Consider the following 17,148-nt stretch of genomic DNA (forward strand, 5'->3'; position numbering starts at 1 on the left):
TTTCTCTCTGTTTAGTAAATGGCTTAATTTTCAAAGATTTTTCCCTGTGGCTATAATGATTTGCCTTCTCTGGTTTGTTTTGTGTTTTAACAGCTCTCTGGAAATTGTTGTCATCCTTTATAAACCCTTATTTTTGCACGCTGCCAGTCATAATGAGCCATTTTCACACAGTAGATCAATATTTGTTAGTTCAGGATAATTTAGGAAATTTTTTCATAGCCATCTCTTTGTCAAAACATAACCCAATTAACCTGATTTCCCTATGTACAAGTACTTAAACATTATTAAAGGAAAATTATATATATTTTGGCTTCAGAGATCTCTCTAATTTTTCATATTTTAATTTCATTTTTTTTTATTTTAAAATTTAACAAAATTTAGTGAGGTTTATGCTACAGGTAAAAAAGATAAAAATTTATTTAGAAATATAAATAAGTAAATTTTAAGTTATAAATAAACTTATATATATAAACTTATATATATATACTTAGCTATATTCTCTGAAAACCAGTCTCGCAAATACATTTTTGAAGTTTTGTTGCTAGAAACCAGACAAAAATACTGATTTAGAAATGGTTTCATACAGTGTTCATGCACTTCAAAATGTCCTGCATTTCACTGTTTAAAGGTGAGAAAAGAGAAGCTCTACAAATAAATAAATAGAAAATATTTGCACTTTTATGTCCGTCCAGCTGGTAAATGAAATAGCTATGTAATGATTAGATCTGAGTGGCTTTGTAGCAGAGTAATCAGTCAAGTATTATTTGCGTCTTATTCCTAATCAATGTTATTTTCTCATCCCTGAACAGCCTCTTAAGCTTTGCTTCCCTCACGTCTATTAACAAACCACTGAGTTTTACTTTCGCAGACCGAAACCTAATCAGAACCACCTAAAGAGTTTGAGCACAGTTTGATGCTGTTATTTATCCTGATCTCTTTATTATACAGCAACAAAATCACAGCCTGATCCAGGGTGAGAGGATGTTCAAGCCAATTAATTACTCCAATAAGCTCAATTATCCTATCCTGAGGTAGAGCTCTCATTAGCATGTTGTTTCTGCGCTTCCTTGACAAGTATTTACGTTTCTTCCAGTATTGTGCTGATCAGAATATACTATGATCTGCTGTTATTTTATGCTAGTGGGAACAAGTTTTCCTCATGTAATAGATGGAACTCCTAAAAGTTGGGTAGGCAATTTTGGAGCAAGCTATCTTTGAAAGCATAAGATCCCACCATTCCTGCTAATCACTCTCCGAAACCATACCTCCAAAACACATGAGCATGCACAGGTAGACCAGTGTCTAACCAGCGACGTGATGAGAGATGGCAACGCAGTGCTGTCAGATTACCTCATGTGTCATTCACTGGTGAAAATACATTACAGTACAAAGTGGATAATATTACAATTATAAAGCCTTCCATTCTTGCTCTGTCTGCAATAGCGTGATGGAACATGCTGATGACATATCAGGTCTGCGTGAACGGGGGATGTGAAGAGACTTTTCAACCAACATAGCAAAAAATGTTTTTGAACCAAATCACCTTCCTTGCCTTTAAAATGCATGACTATTATTTCTCCATGAATTTTGGTCTCAGTTTGATTTAAGGTCTTTCAGTATAAAGAAATGAGATGAAGATAGTGGAAGATTCTTTGACTTTGAGCAATAAGTATCACTCACTCTTTTCTCACATCCTCACTTTCCTCACTTTGCCTGCTTTTTCTGTCTTACCCCTCCTTTCCTGTTTCACAGCCTGAGCAGACGACTGTCAGAGCGAGAAACACCAGGTGTTGACATGCTCTCCCTCTGCTTATATATATATATATATATATATATATATATATATATATATATATATATATATATATATATATATATATATATATATATATATATATACAGTGCCCTCCATAAGTATTGGAACGGTAAAGACAAAATTACTCTGTTGGGTGTGGAGTCAAGACATTTGCAAATATGATTAAAAGATGAATATGAGACAAAACTACAGAATGTCACATTGTATATGTTTCATATGTTTTTCCAAATAAAAAGATCAGCACTTTCAGAGTTCATCCCACTCATTGATGTGAGCATAAGTATTGGGACAGTTGAACATAAGGCAGATATAAAAGATTAAAATCTAATATTTAGTTGCAGATCCCTTGCACACAATCCCAGCAGTGAGTCTGTGACCCATAGACATCACCAGACTCTTGGTCTCATCCTTTGAAATGCTTTTCCCAGCCTTTAATGCAGCCAATTCCAATTGTTGCTTGTTTTGGGGAGTTTCTGCCTTTACTCTCCTCTTCAGCTGGTGAAATTCATGTTCAATCGGATTTGATGACTGAACTGGCAGGGTGTTTTGGGTCATTGTCCTGATGCAATATGAAGCACTTCCCAATGAATCTGGTGGCATTTTCTTGAATATTGGTAGGCAAGATGGTTTTGTACCCTTCCAAATTCATTTTGCTACTGTCATCATACATTAAGTCATTAGTAAAGTTGAGAGGGCCTGTTCCAGAGGCAGCCATGCATGCCCATGACACGACAATACCTCCACCATGCTTTACAGATGAGGCTGTATGCTTGGGATCATTGCACTTCCCTTTTTTTTCTCCACATTTTTGCTTTCCCATCGCTTAGATAAAGGTTAATCTTTGTCTCATCGGTCCATAAACACAGTTCCAAAACTCTTCTGGCTCACCTTTGTGCTTTTTTGCAAACTCTAATCTTACCTTTCTGCTGGTCAGAGGTTTGCATCTTGCTGTGTAGCGTCTGTAATTCTGTGTCAAAGTCTCCTGAGGACAGTAGATTGTCAGAGCATCACCCCAACTTTCTGGAAGTTGTTGGTGATTTTACAGACACGTCTTTTAGGGTTCATTTTCACTGCTTTTATTATTTGTCTGTCATCAACTACTGTTGTTTTCTCAGCCGATCAGGTAGTTGTTGGTTGCTGGTGTCGCTGGTGGTTTCCAAACTCTTGATTTCTCCATGCCCTTTGTTTTTGCTATAGCACTAATTGGCTTCCTCTTTTCTTTTAGCATCAAAACTGCTTGCTTTTCTCTCAAAGTCAGCTCCGGTTTGTGTGTGTCATCATTGAATGCAAGATTCAGAATACAGAAGTAATGGATATAACTGATATGACACATTCCCTGCTTTTAATATCTGAAGAATTAATGCAACAGGAGACAGCTGATCACTTAGAAAGACCTGTGAGGCAACCATTCCAATACTTATGCTCACATCAGATAGAGCGATGAAACTCTAAAAGTGCTGAACTTCTTAGCTGGTAAAACATCTGTGTTGAATCACCCAATAATAAAATGTGACATTCTGTAGTTTTGTCTCATTTTCATCATTTATTTATATTTGTATATGTCTTGACTCCACAGTCAACAGAGCAATTTTGTCTTTACTGTTCCAATACCTTTGTATATATATACACAGAAAAAAATATATATCACAGAAAATCATATACACCTAGGATGGCTTGAGGGTGAGTAAATCATGGGGTAATTTTCATTTTTCGGTGAACTATCCCTTTAAATGTCTTGTTTGGTAAAGCCTTTATGGTAAATGTTGGGTAAATTCCTTAATTCATAAAGGACCCGTATAAGATTCTTTATAATTAGGTTAAGTCAGCGCTCAGTGTAGCGATGTGTGTGTGTGCATGAAAGAGAAAGAAAAAATTAATCTTCTGGAATAACACAGCTGTATTATCGTATGAGTCATCGTTGCACACTTGTTTTAAGATATCATTTGCCAAAATGTTATTTATCAAACCCCATGTACATCATTTAGGGCATCTATAAGTCTAAATGGCCCTCAGTGCCAGGTTTTTTGATTCAGTTATTAAAAGATGCCATAAATATTGCAGTGCAACCTTGTGTTGGCTAAGCAAAAGCTGAGAGCTGCGCTGTCATTCCAGTGCAGTACATGTGGGCGATTATGATATAATATGCCCCAAATAGATAGTGGGTAACTTTAGGGTTAGTTTCAGGAATGCTGGAAGCTTATTGTGTGGGAGGATTTGGACTCAAATAGAAGTTTGAATAATTGTGAAATAATGTTACCAAAATTGCTTATCACTTCTTTCCTCAAACGTTTCTAAACCAAGGATGGGCGGCCCAAGAATTCCTCCTAGCATGTTGTTGATTTTGCAGGCGACGGGCACAGAGGTACGTTAGGGATCTGAATGTTGGATGTCGGAATCTAAATGTCTTGACTCTTGAACTGTCGATCTTGTGACAATGCTTGAAAAATCAACAAGTGCTTTGCCACTTTTTTTCTCCTTCGCCCACCAGAGAGAAAAGGAGAGAAAGAGGTGACTTCACTTTTCCACCCACATCACACTCTCAGTGGTGCTCAGCTGTGAGGTTTGTTAACATGCGTCTTTACTCATGTTCAATTGAATGCCTTTTCTAAACCCAACACTCATTTCTGTAGAATGGGTCTTGCTTATATCTTGTATTAGTTATTGATTTGAATAATTGTAGTTCTTGCAAGCTATTGTTTTATATATATGTAGTTTTCTAAGAAATTTTAAAGTTGTGAAATCTCTCACTGACTGAATGGCATTTAATATCGAACTGCTGGAGATTATGTCAATGTAAAATTTGCATATTGAATTGTGATCAGTTTCTATCAAAAAAGTGGGGAGTCTCAGTCTCTCTCTCTCTCTCTTGCTCTCTTTATGTCCTTCCTTCTCTCTGTATTTGAGTTTTCAACTTGTTAATAGCAAAATTGTGGATATAAAAATAATGAATTAATTTAGTGAGAGTTATTCTTACAACAATGCATAAGATGCTTCAATAAGAATATTTGATTTTTTAAAATGAGTTATTCAAGATAGATTCTCTGAAAATGTGGCAGCTTTGTTTTTTAATGATATTTAGATATTTGGTCATATATAGTAGTTTTGATATTTTGTTATGATGATAGGACAGTTCAGAGATGACAGTAAGTGAAGTGGGAGAGAGAGAGGGGGTGGATTCGAACTCGGGACGCCCAAAGCACAACGGCGCTGTATGTCGGCACACTGCCCACAAGGCTATCGACGCTGACCAAAAAACACATTTTTTGTTGGTTTCCCCTCAAATTGGCTTTAAAAATGATGTAAAAAGGATTGTTGCTCAAAAGCAATTCACTTAGCATGATATGATTTGATTTTTGCAGTGATCATTTTTGTCTTGTAATTAGTGTATGCAGTGATTATGATGACTCAGTGATTTTTCAGTCGCAGCCTCCTGAGTGTCACACCCAAACTAATTCACCAGGGACTGTCAGCGTATTCTCCTCAGACACAGCTTAGCACTTCCTGTTGATGTTTTTTGCACTAAAAATGCTAGAGAATCCAAATCTAACCATCGTTTAGTTCAAATCATAAAAATAGCTAGAATCTGTGATTATGCAGTAGGTAAGAAATGTCAAAGAAATAATGGTGGACTTGTGCAATTTGCCATTTTGTTCTCTTACAAAGATATTTAATGTTTTTGACATAATGGTTAGGATTTGTGATTCGATTACAAGTTAATATCTCACTATGGCTTTCTGTAATTGGGCTATACATCAATTAAGCTGTAGTCTGTCTTTGTTTCCACTCCAGTGTCAACTTATGATTTGTTCAGTATAATAAAGTCAGCTCTGTCCTGCAACCACTGGCAACACGCATCATAGCACCACAGCCAATGATGTTTCTCCCTGGCACCTCTCAGCCAATAAGATTCCCGAGTTCATCAGCTCAGTCTAATGTGAAAGCTTTTAGTCATTCATTTATTCATCTATTATTTAACACAAATCTGTCCAGAAAGTCCTACTGACCTCCTTTCTGGAGGATGCATTATTATTTCATCCCATATTTGCCGTCTATTGACCTTTGGAGAGTTTATGGATTATAATCCAATTCTTGAGCCTACAAATGAAAATGGATTTGTGTGGGATAACATTGCTCAGTCAGTATACTGCTGTGGACAGTTTTAACTACAAGTACAGTATTTGTAAGACATGGTTTTGTATGAACTGTACCTACCATTTAATAAATAATTCATTAACAGCCATTGCAGTAGACGGTGTACCAGGAACAAACCATGTGAACCTTGTTTACGCTTAAGAATAACCTTCTAACAAGATGTATGATATTCTTAAAGTTGTCTCTGTCATGCAGTGTAGGTGGGTCGTCGCTAATGAGCACAGCATGTACTGTCTGTGCCATATGTGTTGGTAATGTATAGCATCTGTGTTTACCACGTTTACATGGTCTGGATAAGGTCATCAGGCTCAGAGCTGAAGCTCAGATCATGGTTTTCCTATAAATTCCCAGAAAAGTAAATTCTTTAGTGATGTTTTGTAATTACTTATGAAAACACATATTTGAACTAAATATAATATATATATATATATATATATATATATATATATATATATATATATATATATATATATATTATAATAATATATATTATAGAAGAAGTGGAATATATATATAATATATTCCACTTCTCCACTTTAAATTATTCATTTTTATTGTAAGTCCTTTAAATTATTAATTTTTATGCCAATTTTTTGCATTATGCAATTGAGGCTGCATTCGTAACTCACTGTATAGTTTTTTTGCTGTTTAAGATTCAATAACATGTCTGGAAGTAGCTAAGTAGCTTTAGCAATGAGACTAAATTCAGAGCCTGCAGGCCTGCTGTTTATGTCCCGTCATGCTTATGAACTAAACATTAACAGGTTTGATTTTCTATCCTCTGTAGAGATGATTTCCTATGAGGTGAAGCTACTGGATTGCTGATTATTTTCCATTGATTCGTTTTTTGCCTTCATATTGATGTGGCCGTCTCAGGATTGATTCTGTAAATGAATCTATTAGTCCCCGTCCCTTTACACTGCTGCTGACCTTGACTACACAATGTCCTATAGAGATGTTGTACAGCAAGGAAGCACACACACACACACGTTTGTTTTTGTGAAAAGTGTAGACATCCCATAGTTGTAATGGTTTTATACTGTACAAACTGTATGTGCTATCGCCCTACACCTGAACTTAGCCCTCACAGGAAACATGGGGACATGAGGCAATGTCCTCATAAATCACCTTCTCCTTGTAATACCTATGTCATACCCATGTCATTATACAAATTTATGTGTGTCCTCATTTGTCACAAAAACACACACACACACACACACACATACACATACACACTTCAGATTTTCGTGTTTAGCAGCTGTAAGGATTTTCAGACAAAACTCTGTGTTGGTGAGTTGACCCTGAGGGGCTTAAATGAGAAAAATAAGAGGCTCTGTGCTGGGTAAAAGTTGAGAAAATGGAGGAGGGTTGTTTGTATATATGTGTTCGTGGGATTGAATCTGCGGCTCTGATTGGCTGTCTTCAAACTGAGCTGCTTGTCATGAAATCTGCTCCGAGCATGACGGCAGGGATGGGTGGAAAGGGATTCCTGAGTCCTGACAAGGGCATTTTGACTGAAGCGGAGGGGAAGGCAGTGGCTCATCAAAAAATCTGTAAAAGAAAATCATTTACAGTGCAGAAAGAAAACTAATAATATTTTATTATATTTATTTTAATAAAATATATTTGAATTTGAGATCAAATATAATTTAATATTTTCTTCTAGAATAACACTGTCAAACAGTGACACCAGTAAATATTTGTTTGCAAATAGTTAACTTGGTTTTAATAAATAAATAAATTTATAATTAGGATTTTAGATTATTATATTTACAATTAATCTATTTCTAATAAGTAATTATTTATTTATAAATGTTATTTATATTTTCCATCCATTAATTAATTAATTATGTAAAAGTATTCTTCTTGATAATAAGGTAATTATTGTTGTACATTATGACTAAAACTTTTAAACTTGGAAATCCAAAATTTTACCTGGAAAAGCATGCATTAACTTTTTCCCTTTTTTCTTTTTTTTCCTTCCACCGCATACCACTGACGTCCTAACGAGTTTCTCTCTGAAATGATATATAGTGACAGGATATATAGTATGCAACTGGAAGACACAATATTGCAATCAGAATGATGGGCAGCCCACTTTAGTTTTGGACAGGAAGGACGGGAGAAGGTAAGGAGTCTGAGAAGGACAGTGAAATTGGCATGAGCGGAGGGTAGAAAAGAGAAAACGGTGAAGATGAGAGAGAAGTTTAGTAAGACAGCAGAGCACCTCAGTTATTCTGTTGTCATTGTCTGAATGTGTAAATACGGAGCATTCGCCTGAAGAGCAGACGGTGCGTTCATCACCGCTCAGAGCTACACACCACCATGAGCTCTCCAATCCATATTCAGTATCTCTCAATGGAAATGTGCAAATAAACAAAGACTGATGAGCAATCATAGCAATATTTGACCCCCTATGAGAAACGAATGAATAGAATAGAATAAATTTACATTTAATCAATTAGCAGATGCTCTTATCCAAATCAACACAACAAACAAGGAAAATCACCTGGGTCAGTAGTTTATAGATGTTTACTTTCCCTCTAACTTTTTCTCTAGCCTCACTGCTATTTAGTAATTTCCTTTTGTTTATATTTCATTCAATTCTTCATTGAAACCACAAATCATTCTAGCAATTTTGACAACCTTATATGTGTTAAGCTAGATAACACTAGTTGTAAGCTAGATAATAAATAACGAATAGAATAAAATGAATAGAATTGAGATGTGGTTTCAAGGGTAATGAATATGGCCTAAAAGGTATCCAGGAGCAAATAGCCCCGAGTTTGCATCCCAGCTTCCTTCTCTCTTATTATTTACTATCACTATATGTGAGCGGGTTTACTGTACTGTAGGAATCATATTTACTGTGGAGTATTAAGCACCCACCTTGTTTAATAAATGGGATTTTTATATGACAATTCTTTGTTGTGTTGTAGAAGTAGTATTGGATTTCTGTAGTTAAGTGTTATATATGAGCAAAGACCTCACAAGCTTCTGATCCTCCAGGAAAGGTTAGTAGCAGTGATTTCTGATATAGCAGCATCCACAAAGAGACAAAAAGCCCTTTCTGGGACAGGAAGTGATTTGTCCCAGTATTTCACATGATGAAATCCACAATCGTGATAAAAGCCATTGTTTATTCACAGGACATGTGCTGTAGTCAGATTGCAAATAAAGTATTTACAGTAGATGTTACCTCATCAGGCTTTTTGTTTGTTGTATTTGAGAATAAAAAATAGATCAATAATCATATTTGTGATTGCATAATGCTCTTTAAAGATCGGCATGTCAGATTTCTTTTTCATGTCAGAGAACTGAACCTCTGGATTAGTGTCCACAGTTGGATATTTAAAGATTTCAAGGGGATCCGCAATCTCTGTAGGATTACTGTGCCTGAATGGCTGACATCAGCTTTCTTGACTTTTAAGCTGCGTTGAGGTCGCAAGTAAAAGTTAAGTGAGTGTGCAGTGTGTTTGTAATCTCCCATAATGCATTGCTCCATATTTTATATTGCCTCAGTCTCTCGTGGAAGTTGCCCTACAGTTAATCCTCTTTTTTAAAGCACTGACACAAACTGTTCTGCCACCTTTCCTCTGCACATCCGGCCCCTCTCGTTAAAACGATCCTTTAAAAGTGTGTCATCTTTCTCACTCTGCCGCAGATAAAAACTCTTTTCTGTTAAAATCCAGTTGAATCTCATCATACTGCCTAGATGATGATGTCATAACAGAAGAGACAGTCAGGCTCTTCCATGTTCCGTGACATCATCGCATCATTCCATTCCTCCTTTTCCCTCTGTTTCTCCGAGCTTACATCACTTGCGTAACCATTGATCCACAGATGGTACAGCTGACCTGCTGCCTGCCTGTTAATGCGTTTGTGTGACCTTCTGACACTGAACGGCTGGAAAATGGTTTATCTGAATGACTCTACATGTGTGACACGTAAAACATGAAATATGGCGAATGATCATTGTTGAACAGAACCAGACTCAGACCAAAAATAGACCCTCTAAGATCTAGACCAGTGCCAAAGACTAGATAAGACCAGGCCCCTTAAGACCCCTTGAGGCCTGGATCCAGACCAATATCTAACCTCAAGACCATGTTGAACCATTTTTTATTTTTTATTTTAATAAAATGTATAATTTATTACATCAAGTCAAGTCGAGCTTTATTGTCATTCTGCTACATGTGTCTCGGAGGACCACGGTGCTACATAATAGTTAAACATAAGATAAACATACAACAATGCAAGTATAAGAGAGAGAAAAAAAAAAAAAAAAAAAAAGAGCATCTGACTATACATATACTATAAATACTATAACTACTATACCTAGTTGCCTAGACATACACAAACTGAGACTGTACAAGAATTTTACATATGCACATGAAATTGTGCAAAAAGATAGAAATGAAAAGAAAAATTTTATATATTTCGTATATTAAATTGTTGTGCTGATTAAAGAGAGATTTTGTGGGAAGCAGCGCATAGTGCAAAAAGATTTGTAGTGCAATGCTCAAGTAAACATTATTTTGTAGTGCAATGCTCAAGTAAACATTTTTTATTGAGTCTTTGTAGCAGGGAGTGTTCATAGAAAGTGTCTAGTGTGCATATAGTGGGATGAGTGCGTTACTGCAGGTGGTTTGTATAGCCCACTCACCTGTGTGTAGCACACTCAGAATTGCACTTAGGAAAAGTTGTCAACTGCATTAATGAGTTGGGTTAGTGGGGGGTTAGAGGGGGACAGGGAGATTGGAGTTAAGAGCTCTCACAGCCTGGGGAAAAAAGCTGTTGAGCAATCTGACAGAGCGAGATTTGATACTACTTTGATACTACTAAAGAGCTGATCATGGACTTTAGGAAGAGACAGCAGCAGCCCTACTCTCCTCTCAGGATCAGTGGGACCCCTGTGGAGAGGGTGAGTAGCTTCAAGTACCTCGGTGTAAACATCTCCGAGAACCTGACTTGGACTACACACATCCTAACACAGGTTAAGAAAGCCAGGCAAAGACTGTACCATTTGCGACAGCTGAGGAAATTCAGGGTCTCACCAGCAATCCTGAAAACTTTCTATTCAGGGACCATAGAAAGCGTATTGACTCAGTGCATCTCAGTGTGGTATGGAAACAGCTCCAATCAGGACTGCAAAGCACTACAGAGAGTTGTGCGCTTAGCTGAGCGCATCTCAGGGTCTGCTCTCCCCTCTCTGCAGGACATCTACCTCAAACGCTGCAAAAATAGAGCTGTTAAAATCTTCAAGGACTCTAATCACCCTGCTAACCGACTATTCACTTTGCTTCCATCTGGTAAGCGCTTCCGTAGCCTGATGGCAAAAACTGAGAGACTTAGGAGGAGCTTCTTCCCCCAGGCCATCAGGCTCCTAAACTCTAACTCTGTGTCATAATATCACTTGACTCCATGTAATATCACCATATCAATAAGTTATTCATAATTTTTCTCCATGTAAATATCATATATCAATAAGCTATTCATAATTTTTCTCTACCTCATATTGCTGCTATTCAAATACCCTGTACAACTTTTTGCACATTATTTTTTGCACATTCCTCTCATTACTATTTGTCAACAACATACTGACCTGCACATTTATATTTATATTTTTTTATCTTATCTTATCTTATTTTATCTTATCTTTTATTTTATTTTATGTTTGTACTTCTTCTTAATATTTGTATTCTTTATAATTGCACTGTCCTTGGAGCGGACCTGACCTACATTTCACTGCTGGTTATACTCTGTATAATTGTGTATGTGACAAATAAAACTCTTGAATCTTGAATCTTGAATCTACCTGATGGTAGGAGCTGGAAGAGGTTGTGGGAGGGGTGGGTGGGGTCTTTCACGATGCTGGAGGCCTTGCTGGAGCATAGTGCAAGGAAAATGTCCAGGGTGGAGGGAAGAGGGGCACTGATGATCTTTGCGGCAGTGTTCACTGTCCGTTGTGGGGTCTTGCGGTCAGCAGCACTGCAGTTCCCGTACCAGACAGTGATGCAGGTGGTCAGCACACTCTCAATGGTGCCCCTGTAGAAAGTAGTGAGGATGGGTGGCGGGAGACTTGCCCTTTTCAGCCGGCGGAGAAAGTGGAGGTGCTGTTGTCCCTTCTTGTTGAGTGACGTGACGTTGGTGGCCCAGGTGAGATCCTCTGAGATGTGCACCCCCAGGAATTTAGTGCTGCCGACTCTCTCCACGGTTGAGCCGTCGATGGTCAGTGGGGGGTGGTCAACAGAGTTTCTCCTGAAGTCCATCACAACCTCTTTTGTCTTACTCATATTGAGGGACAGGTTGTTAGCACCACACCATTTCGCCAGCTGTGCCACTTCCTCTCTGTAGAGCGTTTCATTGTTGTTGCTGATGAGGCCTACCACAGTTGTGTCATCAGCAAACTTGATGATGTGGTTGGAGCTGGACTTGGCATTGCAGTCGTGGGTCAGCAGCATGAAGAGCAGCGGGCTGAGCACACAGCCTTGTGGGGCACCTGTGCTCAGTGTGGTAGTGCTGGAGGAGTTGCGGCTGACACGGACTGACTGAGGTCTTGCAGTTAAAAAGTCCAGGATCCAATTACAGAGGGGGGTGTTAAGGCCCAGCAAGTTTAGTTTGTAAACTTAATATATAATGTATAATATATAAACATAATATATAATGTATAATAATTGATCATTTTAATATATTATTTAAAGTATAATATAATTAAAATATATTTTATAAATATAATTAAAATTAAAATATATTTTATAAATACTAATTTAAATTTTGATAAATTATTAAAAATTAAAAGTATTTAAATGTATCATTTTTTACATTTCTAGTTTTATAATAATAATTTTACACATTATTTGATATTTATAAAAATGTTTTATATGTATTATAAATTTTTCACAGAAACATTTATTAGTTTCATTTTTATTAATTTGTTTTATAAGTTTATTACATTATTTGTATTAAGATGGAAAATATATAAAATTATAATTACAGAAATATATTAATTATAATACATGAATTATTATAATTACAGAAATACTACTACTACTACTACTACTACTACTAATAATAATAATAATAATAATAACAACAATTATATATTATTACAAACAAATGAAATATTGTTTTGTAGGTTTATTATTTCTAGGTTTATTATATGCTAAGCTATATATATATATATATATATATATATATATATATATATATATATATATATGCGCCATAGAAGAACCATTCAGTCCAAGGTTCTTTAATGACCCATCTCTTTCTTACTTTTTTATCTGAAGAACCTTCTTTCACCACAAAGAACCTTCTGTGAAACAGAAAGGTTCTTCAGATGTTGAAGGTTCTTAATGGAACCATTTAGACAAAAAGGTTCTATGGCATCGTGAAGCACCTTTATTTTTAAGAGTGTATGATGCATATGCATTACATACTCTCATGTCTCATGTCCGGCTGAACTTTTCGTCATCTCACACGTTTCAGACCTCGACTAGTATTAACCGAAATGACCTCAGTCAGTTGTGTAAAACAGCATAGTGTGGAATGTTTTCCTTCCGAGCGGTTGTTAGGCTAATTGGCTTGTTGTCTGAGGATGGATGTCTTCGCAAAAGCTTTTAAAGTGACCACCTCCGCCCCCCACTTCAAACTGTTTAATTTGGAGGAGTGCCCAGGATAAAAGGAGAATATTTCAGTCATCTTGTGTCTGTGTGTGTTTGTGAACGGGTAGTTTGAAGATCCTAGACACCATCTGCTCATCTGCATCAAACATATTGAACACTCACATAATGTTTTCCTCATATCCCCCGATGAATATTGATCCAAGACTAAAAATTGCACAACACTACAAATGTAAAAACTCATTTGACGTCTTCAGAGCTTGGTTATCTGGAAAGCTACAAAGAAACAGAGTTCTGTTGTCTCTGGTTTTTAAATGCCCAATAAATATGGCCTGTTGAGAACAGTTTTCTTTCTTGTGTTAATGTATTCCCTGTTGAAACTGGTTTGAGCAGGTCATGTTGAAGGGTTTGTTCCTCTTTTTTTTTTTTTTTTTTTATAAAATAGGCATGAATAATGATTTGCTACTTACTATTGCATTAAAAAAAGGTCACTTTAGTTAACATTTAGTTGTACACTAGCATAAAGATGACTTCAAAAATAATAGGCATTGACAATAAGTTAATTAATGAATTTGTTCTGTTGAATGATCATCCTGTCAGTCAAAGCGAGCATGGGATTTTGCTTCACATTTTCTTCAGTGCCAGCTCTGTCCAAATTCGCTTCATTTTGACCAGCATGAAACATTTGTCAGGCGTCACAATTCGATTACGCCGACACATGTGTTTGATAAATACATCTGACAGGCTGCTCAGAATGATTGTGGTATCAGGATTCAGTGTGTGGTCGGACTCAGACAGGAAGTATGACTGTGAGAGAGAAAACATGGAAGACAGTGACATCATCATCATCCTACTGTTATTGAACGGTGATATTATTGTTGAACATTCAAGATAGGATTTGTTCTAAACCAGTAAGTATTGTTTTTAAACATCTTTTTTACATTTTAAAATGATTTTTTTCTTTCCATTTTATTTGTGGTGTTATAATGCAGATGTAATATTGCTTGAATTGGTGCATAAATGATGAGCCAATTTTAATAGTTGATGTGCTGAGTAATTAATTATTCAGTTGGCCACATGTTTGTACTGTATTTGTTCCCTGGCCTTGTTTTAAATGAGAGAAAAACTGTTTGAATTGCTCAAATGCATGTTTGTTTTAACCACAAGATGATGTTTGAGCTTGTCTGCTCAATGACTGATCCACACACATTCAATTTAATTTCAGTGATGCATCACTGGGTCGTAATGGAAAACCATTAGAGCTGTACAAACCCTTAGCTGCTCTCTGTCTACATACTAGTCTCAAGACCTTCCATTAACCCCTTTATTTACATGAAAATACGCACGCTCACTCAGCGCACACTGCTAAACCAGACCAGACAGACCAGAGAGGTTGATTCCATGTAGAGAGGCACACAAACAGAACTGAATTAAGGCCTAATGGCTGTGCATTGAGTTTGCCTTTAGGTCACAGTTTACATTGTCCAGTCCTGCTGAGTTTTTTTTTCAAAGTCCTGTTAAACTGGCAAATCATTTTGTTGGCAGATGGCAACACTCAAATGCATTGGCTCCAGCACACGAAGTATGGCTGGCGGCACTGGACATAATGTGCTCTTTCTCATTGGAATAATTCCTGGCATCGTTTTTAAATCTGCGTCAAACTCTTGCCATTTCTATTTGTCATATTAAATGTCTGACTCATGCTGAAGGTTACGTCTTCCTTTATAGATACTGTGGAATGCAATAATTGCTTCAGTGAACTGACAATAAACTAACGTCTGAAAGGACAGGAAGTGGATGCAGGAATGTCGCGTGGTGATGCTGAAGTCGGCTGTTTGAGCTGAAGCAGCGGTGGAGGTGAAAGTCCTCAGATAAGCCTAGTTTCCTGAGTGGGGCTGGACTCTGATAAAGCCACCCATCCTGAGGAGAGAGAGAGATGGAGGAAGGGAGAGACATTCTTATTGTTGTGGTATTTGGGAAATGCTTTCACAACATCCAAAGAATTGCAACATCAGCCAGTCAAGGAGAGAAATCAAGGTTCTGTAGGGGAAAGAAAGAACTGGTAAAAGAGAGACTTAAGAGAAAGATAAAGATGTCTAATATTCAGGATTTATGGTTCCAAAGGTATCATCATTGGAGAAAATAAGTTGAACTCTGATCTCTCATATGCACATCTGTGTGTATATGTATGGTTTAATATGTATCCAATGAAGTAAGGCTATATTTTACACATTTTGTTATTTATTTATTTTTTTAACCCCCTACAAATTTGTCGTTTGCACCAAAAACAGTAGGGATGCAAATATGGGGCTGGTAAGATCTTTTTTTTATTTTATTTTTATTTTTTTTATTATTATTATTTCTTTAAGTCACTTAAGCTTATCAGGCTGAATTTATGTGAAAAATATATACACACACACACACACACAATATAAATATTGCATTTATAATTTCTGTTTTATCATAATTTACAGTCCTCATTTATTATTATTATTATTATTTAAATAATTTAATCCTGTAATGGCAAAGCTGAAATTTTCAGCAGCTAATGCTCTAATATCTATATTCTTCAGTGTCACATGGTCCTTCAGAAATCATTTGCTGATTTGATGCTCAAGAAATATTTCTTTGTATTGTCAGGTGAATTTTTTTTTCAGTATTCTTTGATAAAAAGAAAATTTGAAAGAACAGCACTGATTTGAAATAGAAATATTTTGTAATATTATAAATGATCAGTTTAATGCGTCCTTGCATTCTGAATATGATTAATTTTTATTTTTTTAAATACATGAAAGAAATCTTACCAACCCTCAAATTTTGAATGGTAAATTGTTCTTCTGCTGGTGTGCCAATTGTGCTTTTTTTCCTTTTATATTTCCTCTTTAAATAATAATACAGCCTACTAGTCACTGTTAAAGTTTAATTTTCCTGGCCTTTCCCATAATCTCACAAAAGAATGAATAATTTTTCATCTTTGCTGTACGTCAATCTCTGAATCCTAAAATATAGCTTCACCTGCACGGTTTTCCTTTCCTGACTCTCCTTGCTGCACAGGGTTTAATAATAGCACCATGTCCCACAGAGCCAGAGAACCAGGCCAATGCAGTCCAAAGAGTCAGCTCTGTCCTCTTGTGGCAGGTGCATGTTATAACAAGTGTCTACAAGTGAGGGCATCAACCTGCAGGGGTCCTCATGAAACAAGAAGAGAGAGAAAACAGAACTGGAACAAGTTAAAAAAAAATCCTTTAAACATCCAGTAGAGCTAATCTGAGCATGCTCAGTGCCGCTGTCCTTTTCAGATGTGTGTGCATGCAGGCAGAGGGAGACAGAGGGGTGTGTGATGGTTTGCTACTGAGCGGGAGTGGGAACGAGTCAGTGGGGACTAGAAACACGGGCTGAGCTCCAGTGGCATGGCAGGAAGAATGGAAGAGGGACAGTGAAGTGGATCCAGGCACCACCAGCCCATATAGGGATGCTGCTAACACTACTGTTCTATCTGCGAGTGAAAGGTACCGTTGTACATCATACACAGAGACAGAAAGAGAAAAATAGGAT

General features: G+C 36.7%; 1 protein-coding gene across 2 annotated transcripts in view; it reads left to right on the forward strand.

The window, feature by feature from the left end:
• Nucleotides 1–17,148, forward strand: part of LOC306849264 (protein kinase C zeta type-like) — a 111,502-nt gene that overhangs the window by 25,636 nt on the left and 68,718 nt on the right. Inside the window, exon 1 of one of the 2 annotated variants that reach the window (XM_079384177.1) lies at nucleotides 16,980–17,102. The exons of the other annotated variant lie outside the window; for it this stretch is intronic. Within the exon in view, the coding sequence (XP_079240303.1) occupies nucleotides 17,066–17,102 (37 nt within the window). The 5' untranslated portion in view covers nucleotides 16,980–17,065. Of the gene's footprint in view, nucleotides 1–16,979; nucleotides 17,103–17,148 lie in introns of those variants that run through there. 2 annotated transcript variants of the gene reach the window in all.

This window comes from Barbus barbus (assembly GCF_936440315.1).
Source record: "Barbus barbus genome assembly, chromosome: 29".
Lineage (NCBI taxonomy): Eukaryota > Metazoa > Chordata > Actinopteri > Cypriniformes > Cyprinidae > Barbus > Barbus barbus.